At 49.4% G+C, this 21,189-nt stretch overlaps 7 protein-coding genes across 7 annotated transcripts; 4 read left to right on the forward strand and 3 right to left on the reverse strand.

Moving 5' to 3' along the window:
* Window positions 1-70: 70 nt before the first annotated feature.
* AGABI2DRAFT_185307 (hypothetical protein) lies at window positions 71-5,149 on the forward strand (the record flags this gene model as incomplete). The annotated part of the gene is made up of 14 exons (XM_006460910.1): window positions 71-157; window positions 454-539; window positions 592-667; window positions 717-1,001; window positions 1,050-1,302; window positions 1,357-1,538; window positions 1,587-1,744; window positions 1,792-2,192; window positions 2,245-2,600; window positions 2,652-3,536; window positions 3,591-3,797; window positions 3,857-4,497; window positions 4,560-4,746; window positions 4,798-5,149. 14 exons carry the CDS (start codon window positions 71-73, stop codon window positions 5,137-5,139), a joined length of 4,146 nt encoding a protein of 1,381 aa, XP_006460973.1. The 3' UTR covers window positions 5,140-5,149.
* Window positions 5,130-6,553, reverse strand: AGABI2DRAFT_192547 (hypothetical protein). The gene is made up of 5 exons (XM_006460911.1): window positions 6,151-6,553; window positions 5,960-6,102; window positions 5,648-5,908; window positions 5,433-5,588; window positions 5,130-5,381 (listed from the first exon to the last, which is right to left on the reverse strand). Exons 1-5 carry the CDS (start codon window positions 6,544-6,546, stop codon window positions 5,237-5,239), a joined length of 1,101 nt encoding a protein of 366 aa, XP_006460974.1. The 5' UTR covers window positions 6,547-6,553; the 3' UTR covers window positions 5,130-5,236.
* A 108-nt stretch (window positions 6,554-6,661) lies between these two features.
* AGABI2DRAFT_143038 (hypothetical protein) lies at window positions 6,662-9,704 on the forward strand (the record flags this gene model as incomplete). The annotated part of the gene is made up of 8 exons (XM_006460912.1): window positions 6,662-6,955; window positions 7,018-7,308; window positions 7,362-7,466; window positions 7,541-7,652; window positions 7,753-7,785; window positions 7,955-8,332; window positions 8,397-9,124; window positions 9,177-9,704. The coding sequence occupies 8 exons, from the start codon at window positions 6,662-6,664 to the stop codon at window positions 9,702-9,704; spliced, it is 2,469 nt and encodes an 822-aa protein (XP_006460975.1).
* Window positions 9,705-9,934: 230 nt separating this feature from the next.
* Window positions 9,935-17,256, reverse strand: AGABI2DRAFT_204364 (hypothetical protein; the record flags this gene model as incomplete). The annotated part of the gene is made up of 14 exons (XM_006460913.1): window positions 9,935-10,768; window positions 10,822-11,242; window positions 11,296-11,522; window positions 11,572-11,710; window positions 11,767-11,845; window positions 11,893-12,067; window positions 12,120-12,194; window positions 12,241-12,630; window positions 12,680-12,808; window positions 12,865-13,450; window positions 13,504-15,285; window positions 15,336-16,577; window positions 16,656-16,958; window positions 17,015-17,256. The coding sequence occupies 14 exons, from the start codon at window positions 17,254-17,256 to the stop codon at window positions 10,160-10,162; spliced, it is 6,399 nt and encodes a 2,132-aa protein (XP_006460976.1). The 3' UTR covers window positions 9,935-10,159.
* Window positions 17,257-17,347: 91 nt separating this feature from the next.
* AGABI2DRAFT_178338 (hypothetical protein) lies at window positions 17,348-17,851 on the forward strand (the record flags this gene model as incomplete). Its single annotated transcript, XM_006460914.1, has 2 exons — window positions 17,348-17,676; window positions 17,734-17,851. A coding segment is annotated over one exon (302 nt), but the record flags the coding sequence as incomplete, so codon positions are not given.
* Window positions 17,852-18,664: 813 nt separating this feature from the next.
* On the reverse strand, window positions 18,665-20,469 carry AGABI2DRAFT_185310 (hypothetical protein; the record flags this gene model as incomplete). The annotated part of the gene is made up of 5 exons (XM_006460915.1): window positions 18,665-18,712; window positions 18,756-19,474; window positions 19,527-19,757; window positions 19,816-20,099; window positions 20,150-20,469. 4 exons carry the CDS (start codon window positions 20,467-20,469, stop codon window positions 19,245-19,247), a joined length of 1,065 nt encoding a protein of 354 aa, XP_006460978.1. The 3' UTR covers window positions 18,665-18,712; window positions 18,756-19,244.
* A 69-nt stretch (window positions 20,470-20,538) lies between these two features.
* On the forward strand, window positions 20,539-21,128 carry AGABI2DRAFT_221355 (hypothetical protein; the record flags this gene model as incomplete). The annotated part of the gene is made up of 3 exons (XM_006460916.1): window positions 20,539-20,829; window positions 20,878-21,026; window positions 21,079-21,128. Coding segments are annotated over exons 1-3 (486 nt in total), but the record flags the coding sequence as incomplete, so codon positions are not given.
* Window positions 21,129-21,189: the final 61 nt, after the last annotated feature.

Here is a 21,189-nt window from a genome sequence, read left to right on the forward strand (position 1 = left end):
ACCGCGATCATCTACCATGTGACTAATTGATACCTAAGTAGCAAGCCCGTCTTGCTTATCACGCCTCACTATGTCGTTCGTAAAGTCGAAACTCAAAGCAGCTCGCGAATCCATCGGGCACAAAAATTTCTCCGCTGCACGCGATGCCGCGAGACAGGTATTGGAGTATGAGCCAGAAAACTACACCGCGTTTGTCGCTTCATTCGATGCTATGGCACTCCATTTACACCCTCCTTAGACACGTCTTTCTCGGATTGTCCTTGCTCAACCTTGGCGAAACCGACGAGAGCGAGCAGGTAATTGCCACCCTTTCTGTACATAGACCTACAACTTTGCTACTTCCAATGATAGGTTTATCGCAGAGCTGCCAGTCTCTCGCCAGATCAGATCCTAGCCTGGCAGGTATGCCTCTCCTCTTCCAATAGATAATCTCTCTTCTGAACATCCAACCAGGGACTATCGCAATTATATGAAAAAATAGACAATCCGCAGCGACTTCTCGACACTCTGAAAACTATTGCACAACTCCACCAAAAAGCGTAAGTTATTCCAATGTAATGGCGCCAGGGCTGTGATATATATTGCTGGCAGTGACGATCCAATTAAAACAGCAGAGACTCTTCAAAAGATCATCGATATCACGCGCAGCCTTGGTGATAAGAGACAGGTGTGATAATTTCAATCAATCCTCTCGAACTTGACTAATGAAGGCGCAGCTAGTAAAAGCGTTGTTATATCTCTTACCGGACAGCCCTTTTTATCATGTCTTATCTGGCCTGGCTCCCCCAGATCCAACCAATCCTACGGCTACAGCCATTTTCCACGTTCAATCTACTATTCACAATGAGCTTCCAGTGCTGGAGGAGATTGTAGCACTGATCGAAGCCCAGGAAACTTCTTTCATGGAAAAGGAGTTTGAAAGTCGGAGGACACGACTCAACGCTGGTAGCCTCAAAGAGGTCAGGAACGAAATTGGAAGGGAAATATGGGCAGAATCTCAGGTACGCAATACCGCCTTCTGTCTTGTTCTATGGCTCACTGGAGATTAGCTCCCTGCCCTATACAATCAGATATCAAATCACCCAGGTTCGACCGATGATCTTCGCAGAGGAACGGAATCAAAGCTGCTTCGACACAAAGTGAACTATTTACACGCTTTACCTCTGACTGAGAAATATCGAATGCAAAAACATGAACTCTCAAAAGAAATTGATGAGCTGATTCGAGGGGTCATCTTATTGAAGATACCGGACGAGTTAGCTTGGACATTGTACGTGGAAGAGCAAGATTGTGAGGCTATGTGTGAGTTCACTTTATATCGTATAAATTGTAGAGCGACAAAGTGACTTCATCAAGCTGATTACGATTATTCGGTGATGAAGCAATTGATCGAAGTACTCCCAAACTCTGTTTTGGCTGAGGCATTCCAATGTTATTACGAGTATATCTCAGAGGGATTGTCTGAGCAAGGAAATGAGGGCGAGGAAGACGAAGAGAAGGCTTCGAAGCACGGAGAAGATCCTTTCGATGGTATCATGGTGATTTGAATTGAGGGTGCACTTTCAACTCAACTGAAAGCTATCTAGAACGTTTTTGCAAGAGCTCAAGGCTCGTTGACAGTCAGTCGTATTGTTGGAGAGGTCTATCTCAACGAAGAAGATTACCAAAACGCAAGCAGCGTTGCGAAAACGGCTCTTGAACTACTTCAAAAGATTGAAAAAGAGAGCGGAAAAAAATTGCGCAAGTGCGTATTCCTGGTGTCTACTTATTGTATCACTAAGATACACCCAGAACTCAAGTTGGCCTTCAGTCCATCCTTGCATCGGCGTTGACAAATCTTTTCCCCCCAAAACATCATCAACGTGCTTCAAGCATCTTGCATGAAGCACTGTCTATCTCTCCCGAAAATATTAGATGTCTTATTTCTCAAGCTTACATTTTACGGACTGCGCAAGACTGGATTCCTGCAGCCCAATTATACCAAAAGATAGTAGAGTTGCTTCCCGGCGACCTAGAAGATGGGCTCGAAGCGAAAGAGGATCAAGCGTGGTGTCACTGGCAGGCCACACAAGAGTTGTCAGACATAGAAAAGATGAAAGATGTTCTTGACGACCTGCAAAACCTGGATGGGCGGAGCCATAATGCTGCGCGATGTTTGTGGAGAATTGGGAAGTGTTACTGGGACCTTGATGGTAAGCGAAAGAATCAGCTCAGATGCTAGAGACAGCTCAAAACACCCACTAGGAATTCAAAGAGAAGAAGCGTATTCCTTTTTTATAGCTTCGCTCAAGCAAGATTCCTCTTTTGCGCCAGCATTCACCTCCCTAGGCTTTTTTTATGCCGACGTTGCTTCACCTTCGGACCCTGTTCGAGCATCAAAATGTTTTCAAAAAGCCTTCGAATTGGATCCCCGCGAGAATTTAGCCGCCCGAAAATTAGCTGAAGGTTTCGCGGAGGACAGAGAATGGGATCTCGTTGAAGTAGTGGCCAGGCGTACCATCGAAGGAGAGGGTGGCATAAGTCCTGATTCCGCATCCAGCGTCGTCGAGTTCATTCCAACGAACTCTTGGGCGTGGAAAGCTGTTGGGCTCGTGGAGATGGTAAGTTTTGTGGATACATACCACAAGTTCATTCCTCACCATACATTACAGAACCGTGAAAACTATCTTCCTGCTATCCAGGCGTTTCAGAACGTTCTGAGAGCCGAACCTGAGGATTGCCTCAGCTGGTCCAGACTGGGTGAGGCTTACGCCAAGGCAGGCAGGCAGGCAGCTGCTATCAAAGCACTACATCATGCGCTAGAGCTCGATCCACAAAACTGGCTTTGCTCTTTTCTTATCGCGGAGCTCAAGAGCAAGACAGGTTTATGTCAAGAAGCGATCTACATCTTCGAGGAGCTATTAACTCAACGTCCGGATGAGCTGAGCGTAATCGTCGCCCTTGCTCAAGCGCACTTTGCACTGGGACAGACGCAGCTCCAAGGAGGCTTTCAAATCAGAGCGGAAGCTTCATTTTTGGATGCTATAGAGGCTGCGATGCTGATTCTCGAACGCTACCCAGGCTTCCGAGGTGTGTCGTGGAAGATAATATCCGATGCCGCTCTTCAGCTGTGTCTCCGTACGAAATTTCATAATGATTCACGCGTAGCTAAACTTTCAAGTGCACTTCACCTTTTTTTATCGAAAGAGCATAAAACCGATTCGCGATCACCATTTGCCATCGAATCCTCAGGTCCTAATGCATTGCTCAGCATTTCAATTCAAGCTTGCCATTTGAGGGTCGCTCTAAACCAATCTTCTAATGTAGCTCGTGGGGCCGCATGTTATGACCTTGCCATTGGGCTAAAGACCTGGTGCACAAGAGTACCGGACGTGGGTCTGGATATAAAGAGCGGAGTAATCGAAGCAATGACAAATGCGCTGAAGGAGGAGCCAACAAATGAGCTGTATTGGAGTACTTATGGGAATGTGCAGTTTTCAGACCACCCAAAGGTTGCGCAGCATGCTTATATCAAGGCACTCGAGCTAAATCCCAAGGTGGGAGGAAGTTTTCAACCAAAGTGGCTCGCGTTGATAAAGGCTTTCGTGTAGGATGTAGCTACATGGACCAACCTGGGTTTGTTGTATTACCACCATGGCGATCTGGAATTGGCCAATGAAGCTCTCTATCGGGCACAAGTGGTAGATCCAGATTACCCTTTAGCGTGGCTCGGACAGGCCCTGGTTGCAGCTGGAAACGGTCACGAATTTGATGCATATTCCCTCTTGACACATGCCATTACTTTGACTCCCAATCTTGTAAGTTTTGCGAATATTTCGTTCGCTTGGCTATTTGTCAATGAGAACATACAATACAGCCTGACGTTGATGCTGAATACGGAATTCGAGCGTTCTACGAGTCGAAGCTCTCGAAGAGGAGAACAGAGGATGAAACTGACCCCATACCCTGCTTCTTCGCTTTGGACCGTTACTGTTCCTGCAGACCAGATGATCCTTTGGGGTTACACTTATTTGCTCTCATATGCGAGAGGATTGGTCACATTGACCTGGCCATAAGTTCAGTAGAGCGATGCATAACTATTCTCGAGGCCGCCTACGAGGAGTCGGAGAATTTAGTCGTCGAGAGACAATATACAATCGCGAGCACGACCCTCGGCCGTCTCTTACTATCGGCGGGTCAACACGAGCGCTCACTGGAATCTTTTCAGACGTCCCTAGGTTTACTGGTGGGGAACGAGGAGGGTGAAGAAATGACTGAACATGTGGATCATGGCCGGGAGACCATCCTCCTACGTGTGCAGGCTCATCTTGGGCTTGCGCTAGCTCATTTCATGTTGCGAGATTATTCTAGCTCATTGACCTCATCTCAAGCCGCATTAAGCATCGCTGGAGATGACTTGGCTTTGAAAGCTCAGATCATGATTCTCCTGACTCAAACACTCTGGGCTCTTGGGACAGATGAAATGAAGGAGACGGCAAAGGCACAACTACTCGAATAGTAAGTGTTATATATATCAAGAAGATCTCGGCACCGCTGATAATTGACGACATTTTGTGTAGCATTGCAGTTGATTCTGAGAATATTGCTGCCATAAATGCGCTTGCAGGCATGGGCATTCTGACTGAAGACGAAAATCTCATCGATGCGGCACTATCGGAAGTGCTCAGTCTATCAGTTGATCAGCGACAGGAATTGGATATTCATAGAGACGTGGACTACCTGGTCGTGCAGCATCATCTGAGCAAGGTGCGTGTCGTGTAGTCTCTCCTGTTCTGATCAACTTGAAATATATTCCAGGGGATGATCAATGATGCTTTATCAGTTGCTCAGAAAGAGGTCTTTTTGGAACCGGGAAAGGTTGAACCGCGCATCCGGTTAGCAAATCTGATGATTCAAAGCAAGGGGCAGAGAGCAACGCTCTCACTGCTTTCAGATGCAGTCTCGACCAGCGTCCGAGACGACCTGTCATCAGTAGCTGCTGCCTTGAGATTGCACTCGGTCGCGTTATGCAGTCCAAGTGCACCAACCCAGAATTTACGCAAGAGCCTGCGAGAAATCCAGAGGGCAATAATGCTGCGGCCATTCCATTTGAAATCTTGGCAGGCATTGGCTTATATCAGATCCTGTATGGGGCAATAGTTGTGGCGATAAAGGGGTAGCTTTCGATAAGATATGTAGTGCGATATATGTAATTAAAAGGAGCTTGTGGCTGTATGTCTATAAATATATCCAAGTGCTACAGGGGACGCGCCCCAGACGAGTGTTGGATGATTAGGGATAGTCGGCGAGCGAGAGCATCGGCAGGATCGGATGATCGTATGTTATTCAACCACCACTGTAGCTTGGCCTCATTGGACTTGAGAGACGCCTGTGGGTCAACACTGAGAAAATTAAGTGAGTTTCATTTTGACAATTTGGTACAAAGAACGTACAGTCCGCGCTCTTTGAGAGCTTCCATTAATTCTTTCTGTGAAAGCTGGGATTGATCTTGTAGAAGAAAATGATCATCCTCTGCCAAGAATGATAAATGACGCCTAATCCGGTGTATCCGTAGGGCGTCGAAGCCGAAAACTGTCAGGCCCAAGAGTCTGACAAGTCGGAAGGATGAGTCGGAGCGCATAGACAAAGACCGAGTAAATAGACTGACCCGCAAAAGACACTCGGAGCATCTTGGGATCGAATGGCATCAATGGAGAGATATGACTCGGGAGATTCTTTACTCCTAAGCTCGGTCAAGAGAGCGGCGTGATTGCGCCTGGAACTCAAGGCCTTTTGGATCTTTTCCTCCTGTATGCGCTCCTGTTGAGAAGGGAGGATGCAGGTTGAGGGAAGGAGTGAGGGCGCGTAAATAGCGATGAGGGGTATAACTTCTTCTAGAAGGAGGGCAATGATTACGAAAGGGATGACTCTGGTAGTGGGTTAGGGGATTGGAAGAGAATAAAAAAACGTGAGAGCGCACTTGTTGATATCCTTTTTCTGAGTCTGGATAAACCTGAACTCGGCCCTTGTCATCGGACTGCCGCCACTCCTGACTCTCGAGCGAATTTGGGACACCTGTCTACTTCTGACGAAGATGAGCTTGATGCCTCGGAAATAGAATTTCTAATTGGGCTGTGAACAAGAGAGTTGGACGAGAAAAGGGATAGGTACCGCGAGTTGAATACCCTTGTGCACGGTACGCTTGAACCAGTTGGCGTTGGGTGGAGGCGGAGAGAGAATGCCATGAGCCTCTGCCTGCTCAATGTCGTGTTTGGCGGTTTCCTTGACTTGATTCAGGGAAGGGGCGGAGGCATGAGCGGGCGGGGTCGGCTTGCGTGAGGGAGAAAGAGGGACATGGTGGGCGGAGAACGTCGACGGCTTTGGCGGGGGCGGTTTGACGGGTGCGGGTCTGAGACCGACCTTTGGCTTGCGGGGTGGCGGCGGGGGCGGGAGAGGACTGGGGGTCTTGTCCGAGGACGGGGCGGTGGAGGGCGGGGAGGTGGCGACGAAGCGTGTCGGGCAGAGAAACGGCTGCAGCGAACGAGCAAGCGGCCTGGAGCGGAGCATGGCGACGCAGCACAAAGAGCGGCGAAAAAACATAACCTGGAGTCACAGCACGTGTCAGTCACACCCCCCACTTAATAGTACTTTGGGCGCTTTTTCGGCCGCCTGACATGCACCGATGCAATCCTCTCTCCAGACCCTCCAGACGCAAATTCAGGATCTCACCGAGCTGTACGACAACCTGCAGTCCGTCAGGACTCTGCCTCAGTCGCTTCTCACCCCTGCCCCCGCTGCTGGACCCCTCAGGCCAGAGTTTGCTCGTTTGAAAGAGCTTGCTGCAAGCATTCGCTCTCCCAACGTACAGCAAGCCTTGCAGCATGCCCAAGATAGTCTGAACTCCGATGCGACAGGAATCAACTCCAACTTCCGAAGGGAAAGCCGGAAGCGGAGGTGGGAGTCCGCCCCGAGACATGTTTGTACAATCAATTAATGGTTAACATTGTTAGAAGGCCTCCTTCTCCTGCCTCGCCACAGCCCTATGTGGCCAAGCCTGCGCAAGAGCCCAGTGTGTTTCCGCCCGCAGACGCCAATGCCGTGCCGTTGACTGCGCACGATCTGCTGGGGTACATCCGCGAGCACAATCGAGAACGGGGGGCCAAACTACAGATATGGCTAAAGACAGCAGCGGAGGCCAAGAGCGATCGGCCCCAGCTCCTCAGATTCATGATACCAGATGTGGTGATTGTATACATTAGTGTATCCTACGAGAGGACTAGTGGGGCTGTCGTGATCGAGAACATGGCCGCATTTGGGCCGCGGGAAAAGGTGGGTCCAAGCACAGCAGATCGGGGGCGACGGGGGACTGACTTTGCGCGCAGAAAGCCGCCCACGAGCAGTCCGAGTACACGGTATTCCAGAATCTGTCGCAGCAGTTTGCGCGGGTGCTGCATTCGAACCCCAATATTCCATTTCAGAGTCTGATGGTGGGTGTTGTCATTCCCATATATGGCCATCCTCTCACATATCAGGCATGGCTCCATTCCAATTCGCATTTCAGAATTGGTTAGCCGTACATGAGGGAATTTTCAAAGATCCCTGCACGGCGTGCGGCCGCGTTCTCTCCGTCGAGGGGCACGTCCCCCCCGTCGTGCGCGCCTGGAAACACGACGGTGCGCACGACGGCCACTGGGAGCCCAGCCACCCAACCTGCCAGTGATCGTGGAGAGGTATGTCATGTCTCGCCCTCTCCTTGGTATATGCGCTGGAAAGGGGTAGTGTCCGCAGGGATAGGAGAGCGGATCGGTGTGTTGGGATGGAGGCGGATCGTGCGTCATTGGCGGGCTGACATAAGTCTGAAGATAAATAAGGGCTGGAGAGCCCAATACACAACTCTTTCTCTCTCCTCGCATGTTATCCGCCTCGCGACACGCCGCCTTCCTCGACACCAACATCGCCCACCCCTCCACCGCAGACCCCGCCTCTCTCTCCTCCGTCCACATCGATCCCCCCGCCTCCTCCAGCGTCGTCATCTCCCCCTCCGGCACCATTCACGTTCTCGGCTACACCCCCTCGGAGGGCGAACGCGGCGTCCCCATTACCGTTCGCATACATTTCCAGCCTGATGGCGCAGATGCCCTTTTTGTCCGTCTCGTCGTCGGCCAGAAGGCTATTGCAACCAAAGTCCGCGAGCTCCCCAATTACTCTTACGGTCGCTGGCAACTAGATGCCAACATCCCCCCAAACGACTCTTCATTTTCGTCCAAGGTTCTCCTGTCTGTCCAGGCTCTTAATGATAAAAACGAGATCCTCGATTCTGTCACTTTCGGGGAATTTTCGTATTGGTCACCAGGTACGTCCGTTCCGTTTATATAATATTTTTTCGTCTCTTTTCTCAAGAAGTTTTTCCAATATAGGCTCTAGTTCGCTCAAAGAGCGCACTCTTGCCAATCACCCGCCTCCTAGACTCCATATCCCTTCTTCCCTCCCTGATTCTACGGCCCTCAGGCGTCGCTCTGCCACCCTTCGACAGCTTTCCAAATCTCCTGTTTCACCGACAACCTCTCTTCCGTCTCAACAAAATCTACGACTGCATCGGCGCATGAAGTCGCAGAGTCTCATGCGGACCAAGAACACCGCTCTCGGCGAATCTACTGAAAGCCTATATGCTCAGACCCCTATTTTGGAGCTTTTGACTCCGTTGTCGAGTATATGCACTGGTTGGACTCCCACAGAAGCCCAAGCTGGACGTAGACTTGTTCGTTTCTCCAAGGTCCAAGACGGTCGAAGGCTTATCGTTTCTTGCGAGCCCATCCGTCAGGACGAGTACTGCGAAAACGACAGCGTCATTTCCTGCATATATCGCGAGGAGACGGACACTTGCTTCGTCACTTCAGTCGATGTCATATATCTCTTGGAACGTCTCACAAATGGCGAGTTTCCGGTGGAAGAGAAAAACAGGATCCGGCGCAATCTTGAGGGCCTCCGTCCCACCACGGTCTCCAAACACAAGCCTGGTTTCGGCGACTTTTTCCAGCGTATCATGGAGTTTCCGGATCCCAAACCCAGGAATATTGAGAAAGATCTCAAGGTATTTGACTGGAATTTGCTTGGACAAGCCCTAGAGAAAATTCTCTCGAAATACGTATGTTGATGGCTCAATGCTTTCTGTCAACGTTCGCTGATGCAGTGAACAGTCGATCTACACTACTTCTGCACCGGATTCCGATGAATCCCCCCCGGTTGAGACACCGACCGCCGGTAGTCCCGAACTTGTTTCTAGAAAACTTCCTACATCCAAGGAGGAGCACAACTCACTCCCCATCCCCATCCCTAACAAGTATGATTCATTATCCGATGATTTTACCTTTGTCTCACCCTCCTCTGGCTCTGAATCGTTTTCCTCTCCCGATCAAAGTCCGGTGACAACTTCGCCTGCAGCGTCGGTGTATCCTCTATTAGCGGGGGAGGCGACAGGGGAGGCTCCTCCAGCTAGCGAGGCCACCTGTGCTCCTTGGGCGGCGGAATTCAAGCCAACCGAGCTTGGCTTGGATGCCCTCAATCTCCTTTCATCCTATGATTCGCTTGAACCAAATAGCTCAGCCGGCCACAATTTCACCAATGAAACTGCGTCTTATGATTATCGGATCTACGATAGTCTGACATTCGATGGTATGCCAGACGAGGCGTTGGGCTCCATGGGTGATCATTATCAGGTTGGCTGACGAAATCGCTGTTTAGTGGTCTACGTTCCTCATCGCTTTCATTGCCAGTTTTTGTCTATTATCATTACTCTCTTAGTCTTTGTTTTGGGTTTCCGTAGTCGAAAAGACATCCATGGAGTTGTTTTGTGTCGTACCAGTCTCTATCTAGCTTTCCTCGAGCATCTCAAATCGTCGTCTTCGTTTCTTCTCTCATCATCGGTGTGTTACCGTCGAAAAAAAATATTTATTCATGTAGACTTAAAATACGACGCGTTCACAATCTGCGATCTCGAAATGATAAATTACTATGGTTATCAGAAAACTTGAGCTTGATTAATGAGAGATAAATTAATCGGCAGAGTCAGGCGAAAGTACACACTACGTTGCAAATCGGGGACAATATTAATAATAACAACGACCGTGTGGTGGAACGACGAAACAGGAGAGGCGGGTATAGTAAAATAGCTGATTTACAATTATGTAGCCGACGTGTTCTTTCGACCGAAAGTGATGCTGCCAAACCGCGAGAGTCGGCCCCTTAAAGAAAAAGAGCCTACACTTCCCATGTATGAAGGTGCAGACACCTGGGCCGTTGACGTGCTCTGGATTGCATTATTATTATTTCCAACATTGATGAAGGAGTTGCGTGGTGAATCCGTAGACATCGAATCACTGCCAATTATGTCACCGGGTGCTGACGCGACACCAGTAATACCATGCCGAGTGAGTTGTGCTAAATGTCGCTGCAGAGGTGTTTGCTGTTTGGCGTTGGACGTCGGGAGCGTCTGGTTACTTGTACTAGTAGGTGACTGGGGATCAAGGGATGGAGTTGACATAAGGGAACCTTGTTGGGGAGGGATGACGAATCGATTTGGATCCGTAGCCAGCAGGCCTTGCGCCGTAGGGAATTGATGTGGTGGTGGCATGCGGGCGGGTAAAATAGAATCGGAAACGTCCACTGCTAATCGCCTGACTTCTTCACGGAAGTTTCGTCGGAAAAATCTTTCAAGAGTTTCATGGAAAGGGATGAATTCAGGTGGGCAGAGGTGTCCATGAAGCTTGAGACAACTGTCAATAATCCGGACCTAAATCCCCACTGTTTAAGTCCTATCGAACAACATGTTGGTTTGATACTCACCTGTTCGTCGATTGCGAATTTTAGCTTCTCAACCATTTCAGCTCTTTCAGGATTGCGAGTAAGATAGTCAGGGTTGAAAAACGTTTGTCGATAGGACGAAATCCCTGTATTCAGGGGCGCATCAACTGCGCTGTTCAACGACATTGCCAAAGCGTTGGTAGAAACGTGTTGTGCTGTTTTAGCGAGTGCTTGGTATTTTTGGTATAAGGATGATAGCTCCTTGGTCTTTCGTTCCACTTCATTGAGAGCATTTTCCAGCGGCGATATTTCAGCTACTTCCACTCCAACTACCTCAGATCGTCGAAGAACCGTGGGAAACGTTTCTTCAGTAGTGAAATACGTTTTTTCAAGCCAGATTTCCTCTGTACCGTCCCTGGCTATCTTTTTGACCTGTCTTGAAGAACTGAACAGATTTATGGCACTGGAGGCTCGGATAAGACACGGTATAACGGATGTTCATAGTATCACACAAACCTGTGTTCATAATATGTTCGTACTGCAAGGGGAACATCTGGGTTAGTAAATATAGGAGATGAACGATCGGGTTCCGGCGTGACGGCAGTGCATTGGATGTACTGATCATTTCCAAAGCGGATGTCTACTGGGGGGTCTCCTGGAGTTTTTAGCAGCTGGGCACCGGGGTGTTTGTTCAACATCCTTTCGCAGAAAGCCCCAAATTTCTCCCATTCATAACCCCGGTACTATTATTCTTGAGCTGGGTTCCAAGGATTCAGGATTTCGGAGACTTACGATGAAGCGCTTATCTCGAATCGCAGCTGGAAAGTTACCGTAGAAGGTGACACGGTAATAATCAGGGTAATATCGTTGTTCAGTGACTATGTGTTCAAGCAGCGTTGCCTCGTGTCTAAGAATTTCTGAGAGCCGAGCACTACAGTCCAATGATGAAAACACAGCACGAAAGCGAATTACAAGTATGGAACGTACTAGTTGAATGTTACCGCAGCATGCTGATATGCCAATCCTTTGCAGATCTCAATTGCGGTTTCCCAAGCCTTGCCCTGCCCTGTGAACCGAATCAGAACGAGCGAACAGCCTTATTGACACAATTACCTAGGTAGTTCAGAATCAGGAGACACAATGTTTCTTTTCTGTGGAAGTGCGACTGCTGCGGTAATCCTAGGTCTTCCATTGGTCCAACGAAACTGTTGAGATCCCACTCGTGCAAGTCGGAATGCAACTTTAGTGTAAGGGCAGCTTCAACGTAATTTTGAGATTGCAGATGCATCTGCAAATTCAAATGTAAGTCGCATTTTGTAGGTGGAAAGTAATGTCCTCACGTTAACTAACTGGTGCACGTATTTGATGTAAATCTCGTCTCTCCCAATTCGTCGTATGAAATTCATGAGTCTCAGCTGTGCGGGAATCAGCTTATGTCAACGGTGTAAAATTTATATTCACCGTCGCCATAACTCGGTCATCCTGGAACTCTTCACCTTCCGGTAGGTCTCGCACACTCAGTAATAGCTCCAAGAATAGATCAACGGAGTCCAAAAAGGTGGAAACTCGCTCTCGGAGCTGCTCATCGACATCGGAGATAGCGAAGAGGTGGCGCAAGTGGCTGATAAAGAAGGCTCGTGAAATATCGTCACCTTTACTGTCAGACATGAATAATGAGTCCAGCCTCGTGACCAACTCGTTTTCAATCCCGTCGAAATGTTCCGATTGATGATATTCAGTGACTATCATGCTGAAGAGCATCTGCACTGCGTTGTTTCGTAGTTGATCGTGGTGACTTAGACAAAGGTTTACTACATGGCCCACCAACGAGTGTAGATAAACTTGATATCCCTATCGCGGACCGTTCAGTTGTGATTCCACGAGGCAACAATGGCCTTACCCCATATCGGATTGGAGGCTCTGGACTTGTACCCAATTCTGATGATCCTAATCCCTGCCATAAGTTGAGTAAGATTGCAGCTCCATCTCCTCGAACATCTCCAGCGAGTCGCCAAACGGCTCGTCGTTTCTGTCAAAAATTTAGTCAAATTCTCACCGAACTAAACGCGTCATATAGGTACCAACCTGAGGGCTGAACTCTTCAATTACGAGCTGATCAGATGAAAGCAGTCGTAAAAGCATATAGAAGCATTCTCTCCAAAGATTTGAGTCAAAGTCAGTTTCTTGTTCTTGAGGGGGTATAAATTCCTTCTCCAGTATGGTGGCCACAGGCTCCATCATTTTGATCAAAACTTTGTGTGCGAGTATATTGATGTTCAACCACGTCCTTGGGAATGCTTCACCATCAAGTATTGAAGTGGCAACATTGAAGAGCTGAGATAACAATGAGACAAATCGGTCGCGACCTTCAATCACTAGACTGGATTCCAGAAAATTGAGAACGTCCTTTACTGGTAAGGCCAATATGAGGACAAGGAAAACAACGGCGGTCTCGCCCAAGGCTGGATTAAACGAAAAATCGGTATCCTTTGGGCCATTAGCTGTGACGCCTGCCGACCGGGGTGTTTCTGGCAATGTCACCAGAAGCGAGAACGGATAGGACTCTGGGAAAGTTACGGGAACCGAGGACTTGAAGCTAGATTGTGGACGCATCTGCTCCATTACTCTGCGCGAGGCTGGCGCTTGAAGTTCCCGGTACGAGTCGAGTAATCTGAGTGAGATATCAGATATTATAAGAGCAAAACACGGGACTGAAGAACAAACCGAGGCAGTAGAGGCAACAGGCATTCAACATTTTCCTGCTCTTGACGATAAGCACGAGTGTCGGCCCTTATGTCTGGATTAACAAGATTTTGTTGCAGTTTATCGAGCATGACGGCAATGATCGTGACACAAAGTCTCGTGGTTTCCAACCAAGTTTGTCGAGCAGTGTCTCGAACGGCGTCAGAATCACTAGAGCTCGTGTGAATGTATTCATCGTAATGACCGAAGTGTGGTTTAATCCAGATGACAATAGCCTCAACCAACAGAGGTCGGGCCTGAGCATTATCGAACAAGAAACCTTTGACCATGTGGAGATACATAATAAGTTTCCAGATGACGATTTTGCCTTTGCTTGCAAGGACTGCCTTTGCAAAGGTCGTAGCGATGGAGACAAGTTCGATCATATCGCACATTTTCTCCAGCTCGGGCAGAATAGACGTAAAGTGTTGGAGAGCAATAGTCTGAGTGCCTATGATGGCCGGTGACGAGATAGATACCATCCGTGTAACTTCAGCGAGATGAGATCGCAACTCGCGCTTGAAAGTAGCTTCCAAGTGGTCAGCTGTGGCTCCTCCACCCATTCCGATTTCTTTGGCTTTTTGTAGTTCGCGGGAGCGAGCAATAAACTTGAAGATGTAGTGCCACACCTTCAGCGCTGCTCGTAGGCTGGGTGCTGTGTCCTCCGAAGTGGGATTCATGAGTAGGCGATTCATTGACTGGATCATATGGGAAGCTGCCGCAGCACAGGTGAAATGCTGCTCTATATAAACATCCAAGACAGGCTGAAAATTGCTGAAACGCCTATCCTGAACGATGCCAAGGATAGTGACGAGGGCATTGAAGACAAGGCTATCCATCTCACCAGACTGGTTATTCTGGGATATCAATATTCCGAATAAGGCGTCAAAGATGTCTCGCAAGAACTTGACAATCTCTCCTTCCACAATGAATCTGAACCGAGTGAGGAGATAGGCGAGATCATCCTTATAAGAAAATTTCTCCCAGTTGAGAAGTTTGAAGAGAGTTACGTTTTGGGTATACTTTGTTGAACACAAGGAGCTTCGGATAGTGAGAGTATCTCTGAGGGGAGTTGCAAATTTCTGCATTTCGAGTGGTATGGTGATCTGCTCTATTTTCTGACCTTCAGTCAACGAAGAAGGAGCGGCCAAGTAGGTATCTGGGGTGAGCTGCCCGAGTCTATCCGCTCTGTACATGACCAAAGTATGGCTGCCATCTTTGACGAATGCACTAGAATCGAGGAACAGGGGCTGGAATGCAAAGGCAAATGGCCTGTCAGGAGCATCTGGATTACTTTTATTTCCTGTCTTATCACGACCATGGCGATTTTTGAAAGTGAAAAAGAGGTGCCAGTTTGGCACGGAATTTTGAGGCAACTTTATTTTGATGAGCTCGCCAAAAGTTGGTTCGACAGTTCGATGGAAAACCATCGATTGAAAAGTGGACATGAGAGGCTCTCCGCTGCCTTGAGAGATCACATTTTCAATGGTGCGACCATTCTGATCCTTGACTTCGGTTGTGATTTGTACGTTTCCATTCGGGACACGTCCGATGCTGAGTCTACTCGAACTAGCGTGGGAGGCTCCAAAGTCGCCACACCAGAGTTTGATGTAAAGCTCGTTGCGCAAATCACCTGGAAAGACTACATCTGGAAAGCCCAGGCGAAGTGTGTGGGGAATATCTTGAAGGAGTGAAGGATTTTCCCGAAGTACATTCTGCGTATTGCCACGGAAAATTTTTATAGAAACGGCTAGCATTCTAGCTCTATAGCATCAAATAAGTCACTGATCAAATTTAATCAAGAGGAACCGTACCGTGGTGATTTTTCATATTCCTTGGTGATATTATTAATGATACTTTGATGTATCATAGAGAAGGAAGCCTCATTTGTTGGAACGTAAATAGGCATTGTATATTCTCTGATTGCGGTGGAATCATTTTGATCCGTCGTCATTTTGCTCAATTGTGTGAGTTCCAAAACTGCGCAACCGAAAGGGCGCCTGACTTGACCTCCCGCCTCTGTACTGGGGATAGTCCGCGTTCCATTCGTACTCATGCTGTTTCCGAGGTCCCACGTAGAATCATTCCTGCTGGTAGTCTCGCCAGCGTGCTTCCCATTCTCTGAGGTTCCATTGAGCGTAGTGTGGCTTGGCTTGAAAGAACCATTGCGCACAATGCGGCAGACGAGATAAACAGGATCTTGAATATCCGCATAAGCAAGATCAGTGAATAAGGTCCGTATCTTGCTGTTAGGATCGCGTGCCAGCACACCGTTATGGTTGAGCACAGCACAGAAGTCCTCAGTTACAAATTGAGTCCCTTGCTTCTTGTATAACGAGAAAAAAAGTTCGGCGGTCTCCCCAGGAGCACATGGGGATGCAACAAAGGCACGCAGATCGAGAAAGACGTGATAGAACTTGGCGGATGATTGTCGAGCCGGAGACTTCATAGTTCCAACTTCCGATTGAGGACCACGAAGAGGAGGCAATTCAGGGAAAGCAGAATACGAGGGAGTAGGTACGGCACCCGAAAGTAGTTGGTCAGTACTTGCACGGTATGGCTTTATTTCCACGTCCTCTTGGAAATTGAGGTAAGCCAATGAAGTTTGCATAGCATACATACGAATTGCACTGATCCAGCTCCTTGGGTCCGGCACATTCTCGATATCCACATTGACAAGTCCTCCCCATGTGGGATGACGAACAATCACATCCAAGCCCTGGACGATGTTTCCGCTCACAAGACGAATGACACATTCACGTCGCATGTTGACGGTCTCCTCTTCATTTAAAGTCTGTGCAAGTAGTTGCCTCCGACCGGAATGCAGGGCTTCAATGTGTTCTCGAACAACATGAAATAATCTGTAGTCGCGCCTCGCAAGGTAATGAAACATAAGAGTATGCCATTCACGGAGGGCGGACGCAATTTCGTCAATAATGGGCTGGCGAGCACCCGAGGCCGTATCATCACCGGATTTCAATGATGGTCGAGGGGGGAGTAGTTTGTCGATGTGAGAACCTGAAGGGGAGGAGGACCTGAGACTGAGGGATCGTACACTATTTGAACGTATGCTGGTGGAGTATACAGGGAAGGCGGCTTTCGAAAGGCTGCCATGGTCGGTGTGAACTCGGAACTGCCTTCTCAGACTCTGTCCTTCTGAAGTTTCCGGGAGTCCATCCCGCGAAGGATCCATAGTAATCCCGGATTTGGCTTCCCATCCATCACCATTAGATCCCATGTAATGGAGACCGCCTGCCATGGAATGCGCGAGTTCGGGTAAACGTCCTTCTGCATCTGGCAGCTCGTCGCGAACAAAGATATGTGAAGCTGGAAAGATGCCAATAAAGACCTGCTGTGGTTCTTCTAATTTGACTGGCTTCGACGATGATGAGTCGGACCAGGAAATTGGGGGTCTCCGCGTGGTGCAGACGACATAACTGATAAATGGGAAAAATGAGGACAAACGGAGGGCGGTATTGGGAAAGCCACAAACCCTCGATACCAGGGCCCGTCTGTGGAATCTTTGGGACCCGGTGTGTACTTTTCGAACGCGTAAACTTCATCCCCGACTTCAAGAGATACGACATCCTTATGGACTACGGACTGGGTGTCATTATCGGATGCCTCGTCTACGGTTGAAAGCCTGTTTCGGGCGGATAGTCGTGTTTCGCGCTTGAAAGGAGTGAGAGGATGGATAGCATAGCCATAGACGATGAGGGGAAGGGGTTCCCACATGGATGGGGTATATGAATTTGAGTAAAGGGACGGTAAGCGCTAAGCGGACAGTGCTGCCCTGGATCATCCCACAATGAGGTCTTTGGCTGATCACATCGACATCCTCGGCCGCAACACAAAAAACATCACCACTCTCGTCGACAATGCTTCCCGCAACCCCCTCTCTACCGGTCCATTTGCCAATGCCATCCTCCAGTGCCACCTCGGAGATCTCATTCGCGACGTCGACCCGTCCGAGCTCGGCCTCTTCTCGCTTGTCCAACCTCAGAGGAACTCAATGCAGGAGAAGGAAGTAGAGAGAATAAACTTCCATGGTGCTACTCCTCTCCGCAGGCCTCATTCTCGCCACGACGATATGTCACGACGGGATGCAGGTCCGGAAATTTATGCTAAAGCCGCTATGAAATATATGGACAGATAGTCCGTCGTCTCTCACCTTTGAATCCAGGCGACGACGCTCATCCACCCCTTCTTCAGCAAACTTGTCCGACCCATGCCTCGTGCTCAGGACCAGATCCAACAGATCCTCGCACGGGTACCCATCCTTAGGCAAAGTATTGAAGATCTAACCGACAACTTGCGTCAGCTTGAACAAGTCGGTGTAGCCTTCCTTCAGTCCCATATTCCCCCCTCATATTGTTCACTTCACTTAGGTCCAAACTTCCACCCATTTGGATTATAGAAGTCGAATTGATGAAGAAGAACAACGTATACAGGATCTACGAGCTACATTAACGGAACTCACCAGCAAGGTTCGTAACAATTGTATCCTAATCCAGCTAACCTGATGTTTCTTCAGCGGCTGACGTTGGTCAAAGGACGAAAAACACATCTAGACCTGGCAGAGAATACACAGAAGCCTCTTGCCTCTTCGAAACCTCGCACGGAAGAAGACGAATTCTGGAGCACACCTGCAGCCCCTACCCGCGCTCTCAAGTTTAGCGGAGAGAACATGCTAATGGACGAGAGAGCCGACTTTGGAGACATGAGTGTGATCTCATTTACAAGTGGACCAACTCCCAAGGTTCTGACCGACTCACTCCGAGATACTATCGAACGGCCACTCTTCCAACATGCGACTCCGAATCTTATCCAGAATGAAGTTACTACCAGCCAATCGAATGTATTGCTCATGAAGCCGCTGGAATCAGCTGTTGATCCGGCTCAGGATCCTCCCGAGAACGACACTCCAGATGCAGAATCAGAGTCTCATTCTTCGCCCCAGCATCAAACTCTAGATGTCGACGAGGTCAAGGCATCAGACTACGAAACAGTCCTCGGCATCACAATCACAAACGAGGTGGAGGTTATTGTAGTAGGTCTTCCGTCCTTAATCTCACGTCAGGGTAGTAATCTAGAAGTAGAACAAAATTTGGACTGTGATGAAGGACCTCGTCGTATCAGCTGCCGCCATCAAAAAAGTGGAACTACCCGGCAAGCCTTCAACTCGCGAAATCATGTAAGTAACGGCGAGCAAAAGAGAACAAAACTGATGCGTTACAGTGATTTACTGGAAAGCCTGCGGGACATCTCCCTTACAGACGAATCTTCGCCAACCTCAGGCAACAATGCGCCAGCTTTCCAACAGATTTTAACTGCTACGCTATTGATTGGTTTGATAACGACATCAGCAGACCATTCTTTATCATTGAGCAAAGTGAAAGAGTTGCTAGTGTCGCGCACTGCCGGTACAACAAACGCATCGCAGCCATATGGCTCCCGGATAGTGTACGGGTGCGTAGCAAAACGGTTGCTGAAGATTGATAGGACCGGGAGTGAGCAGATCGTTAAATTTGACGTATGATGCTCATGCGGTGCGCGTCGATCTTGGTACTCAGGTGATGCCTCGATACATGAATTTGTGAAGAAAAAAACGCCTGATACTTACATATGATTAACATCGACACAATCAAGAACCTCAAAGATCGCCAATCTGAAAGATGCATCTCTTGTATTAGTTGGTACAAGAAGGAAAGATGATGTAGAATTCAACCCCGATTCAGACCAATACAGATATTGAGCCATCCATCAGCTCCAGCAAGGCACGCTCCTAACCAAGCCATTTCGGCCTCGGGTGGCGTAAGAACGCCCTGTACTAAAGCATATGCCAATTCGGGGGTTGATTGATTAACCCGCGACGATGTGGGCGGGGATGGACGTGAGGGGAATAATAGAGGCAGATGAGCAGACAAGAAGTGATGTAATGTGTGCGGAGAGCCTGTACAAAAGGGTTTGTTAGAGTTAAAGTAGGGTGAGATCGGAGGACTTGCCGTCTTCGAGGAGCGGTGGAACCAATTCCTGGATGAACGGTCCATCGGGAAGATAGATCCTGGCTGGGATGCAACGCACGGCGTACGCGTTGTCGCGTTCTGGGACACCGCCGGCATCGATTGAGGGTGGACGGACGTGCATGGAGTTGTTTCCAGGAGAGCCTATGGGAGGTGCGGATGAAGCGGCGGGGGTTACTTTTGAAGCTATGCGCCAATACTCCTCGAAATTGTCTAGTGTCCAGGGGATTTGAGATGGCTAGTCTGGGGGAGGAAGAGGGGGTGGACGTACGCTCTTTGATGCTTTCCCATATACCGTCTTGTTCTGCTTTTCGCAGACCGGTGATGCGTTTTGTGTTACCCCAACGAATAAAGTCGGCCTCCTTGAGTTGACCCATAAAGGCCTGTTTGCATGCTTCTGGCGAGGGGGCCAGCATGAGCTTCTCGGTGGGCGGGGAGACAAGGTGGAGGATAAGTCGGAGGGGGAGGGCCTGAGAGAGGGCTCGCTGGGATGCGGCGGCGCGCACGGAGGCAGATATGGTGTGGTTGTCGTATATCAGTCCGATGGGCCAATGCCTGTGTGGAGGTGTTGAGTGGGATGAGACTGATGAAGGAAAGATGAGGACCATTTCAAAAGGGTGCCTTCCTCTGTTTCGAACCACCAGTCGTCTTCCTTGAGCGAGGTGGCTGCGGCCTCGTCAAAGACGACGTCCATGAGGTATTTGTGGACTTCTGGGAGGAGAAGTGGAAGGTAGCTGACGCGGGGGGCCTGGACATAATAACACTCGAGGCCCCTGTTTGAGTTTGCGGGGAGCTCCTTGGCGTCGACGCGGACCTCGAGCGGCACGGTGCCCTCCCAGGTGAGGCGGCGGAAGAGCGTCGTGTGGTAGTCCGTCCCCCGCTCCTTGTTGCCCTGCGCGTGCCGGGTCGTGGCGTAGGCAGCCATGCTGCGCACGTGACACTCATTCGCTGATAACTCGACGGGCTCACGTGCCTACGCGTCTGCTTCCAGTTGACCATGAACCGTCGCCCGCTCGCCCCCCGCCAGCTCCTCCTCCAGCAGCCCCCGCTACCCCAGAAACGCCCCAGGTCTCCAGATCCCGCCGCTCTCCCACTCAAGAAGCACAGGCGCGACCGCGATCCCCTCAGGGACAACCACCGCCTCGAGCGGGAACAGCAGCGTCTCGAGTTCAAGGAAAAGTACTGCCGCGCCTTTCCTGGCTGGATCTTTTACCTCGACAGCGACACCATCGACCGCCCCCACCAGCTCGAGTCGTTTCGCTCGCGCATCCAGCAGCTTGGCGCGGTGAGTCCACAGTTCTCCTCTCCATGCCTCTTCTCATCCACACTCTAGAGGATAGATCCTTTCTTCTCGCGCGAGACTACGCACCTTATCTCCAACCGCCCCAACCCTCCAGGCTCAGTCGACCCGTCAGAGAAGGAAAATGCCCCCAAAGCGAGAATATTATCAAGAATTAAAAGCCCCCTCAAGAATCGTTCGCGGTGAGTCGTGACGCCAAGTAGACCGAGTATGCCCTCCGAACAGGTTGTCCAGCCAGCCTGAAGACGCAGATGCAACCGAGCTCATAGCCAATGCCCTCAAATTCAAGATCAAGATCTGGGATACCGCCAAACTCGACAGCGTACTTTCGCGTTGCCTCGAAGA

This window comes from Agaricus bisporus, assembly GCF_000300575.1.
Source record: "Agaricus bisporus var. bisporus H97 unplaced genomic scaffold AGABI2scaffold_5, whole genome shotgun sequence".
NCBI lineage: Eukaryota > Fungi > Basidiomycota > Agaricomycetes > Agaricales > Agaricaceae > Agaricus > Agaricus bisporus.

Bases quoted from the DNA above. Each gene is read 5' to 3' on its own strand.
- AGABI2DRAFT_192547 (XM_006460911.1), bottom strand. From the start codon at position 6,546: ATGCTCCGCTCCAGGCCGCTTGCTCGTTCGCTGCAGCCGTTTCTCTGC. The intron at 5,909-5,959 runs GTGCGCTCTCAC...ACCCACTACCAG, and splicing joins CAGAAAAAGGATATCAACAA to AGTCATCCCTTTCGTAATCA. The intron at 5,382-5,432 runs GTACGTTCTTTG...TAATTTTCTCAG, and splicing joins GCTCTCAAAGAGCGCGGACT to TGTTGACCCACAGGCGTCTC.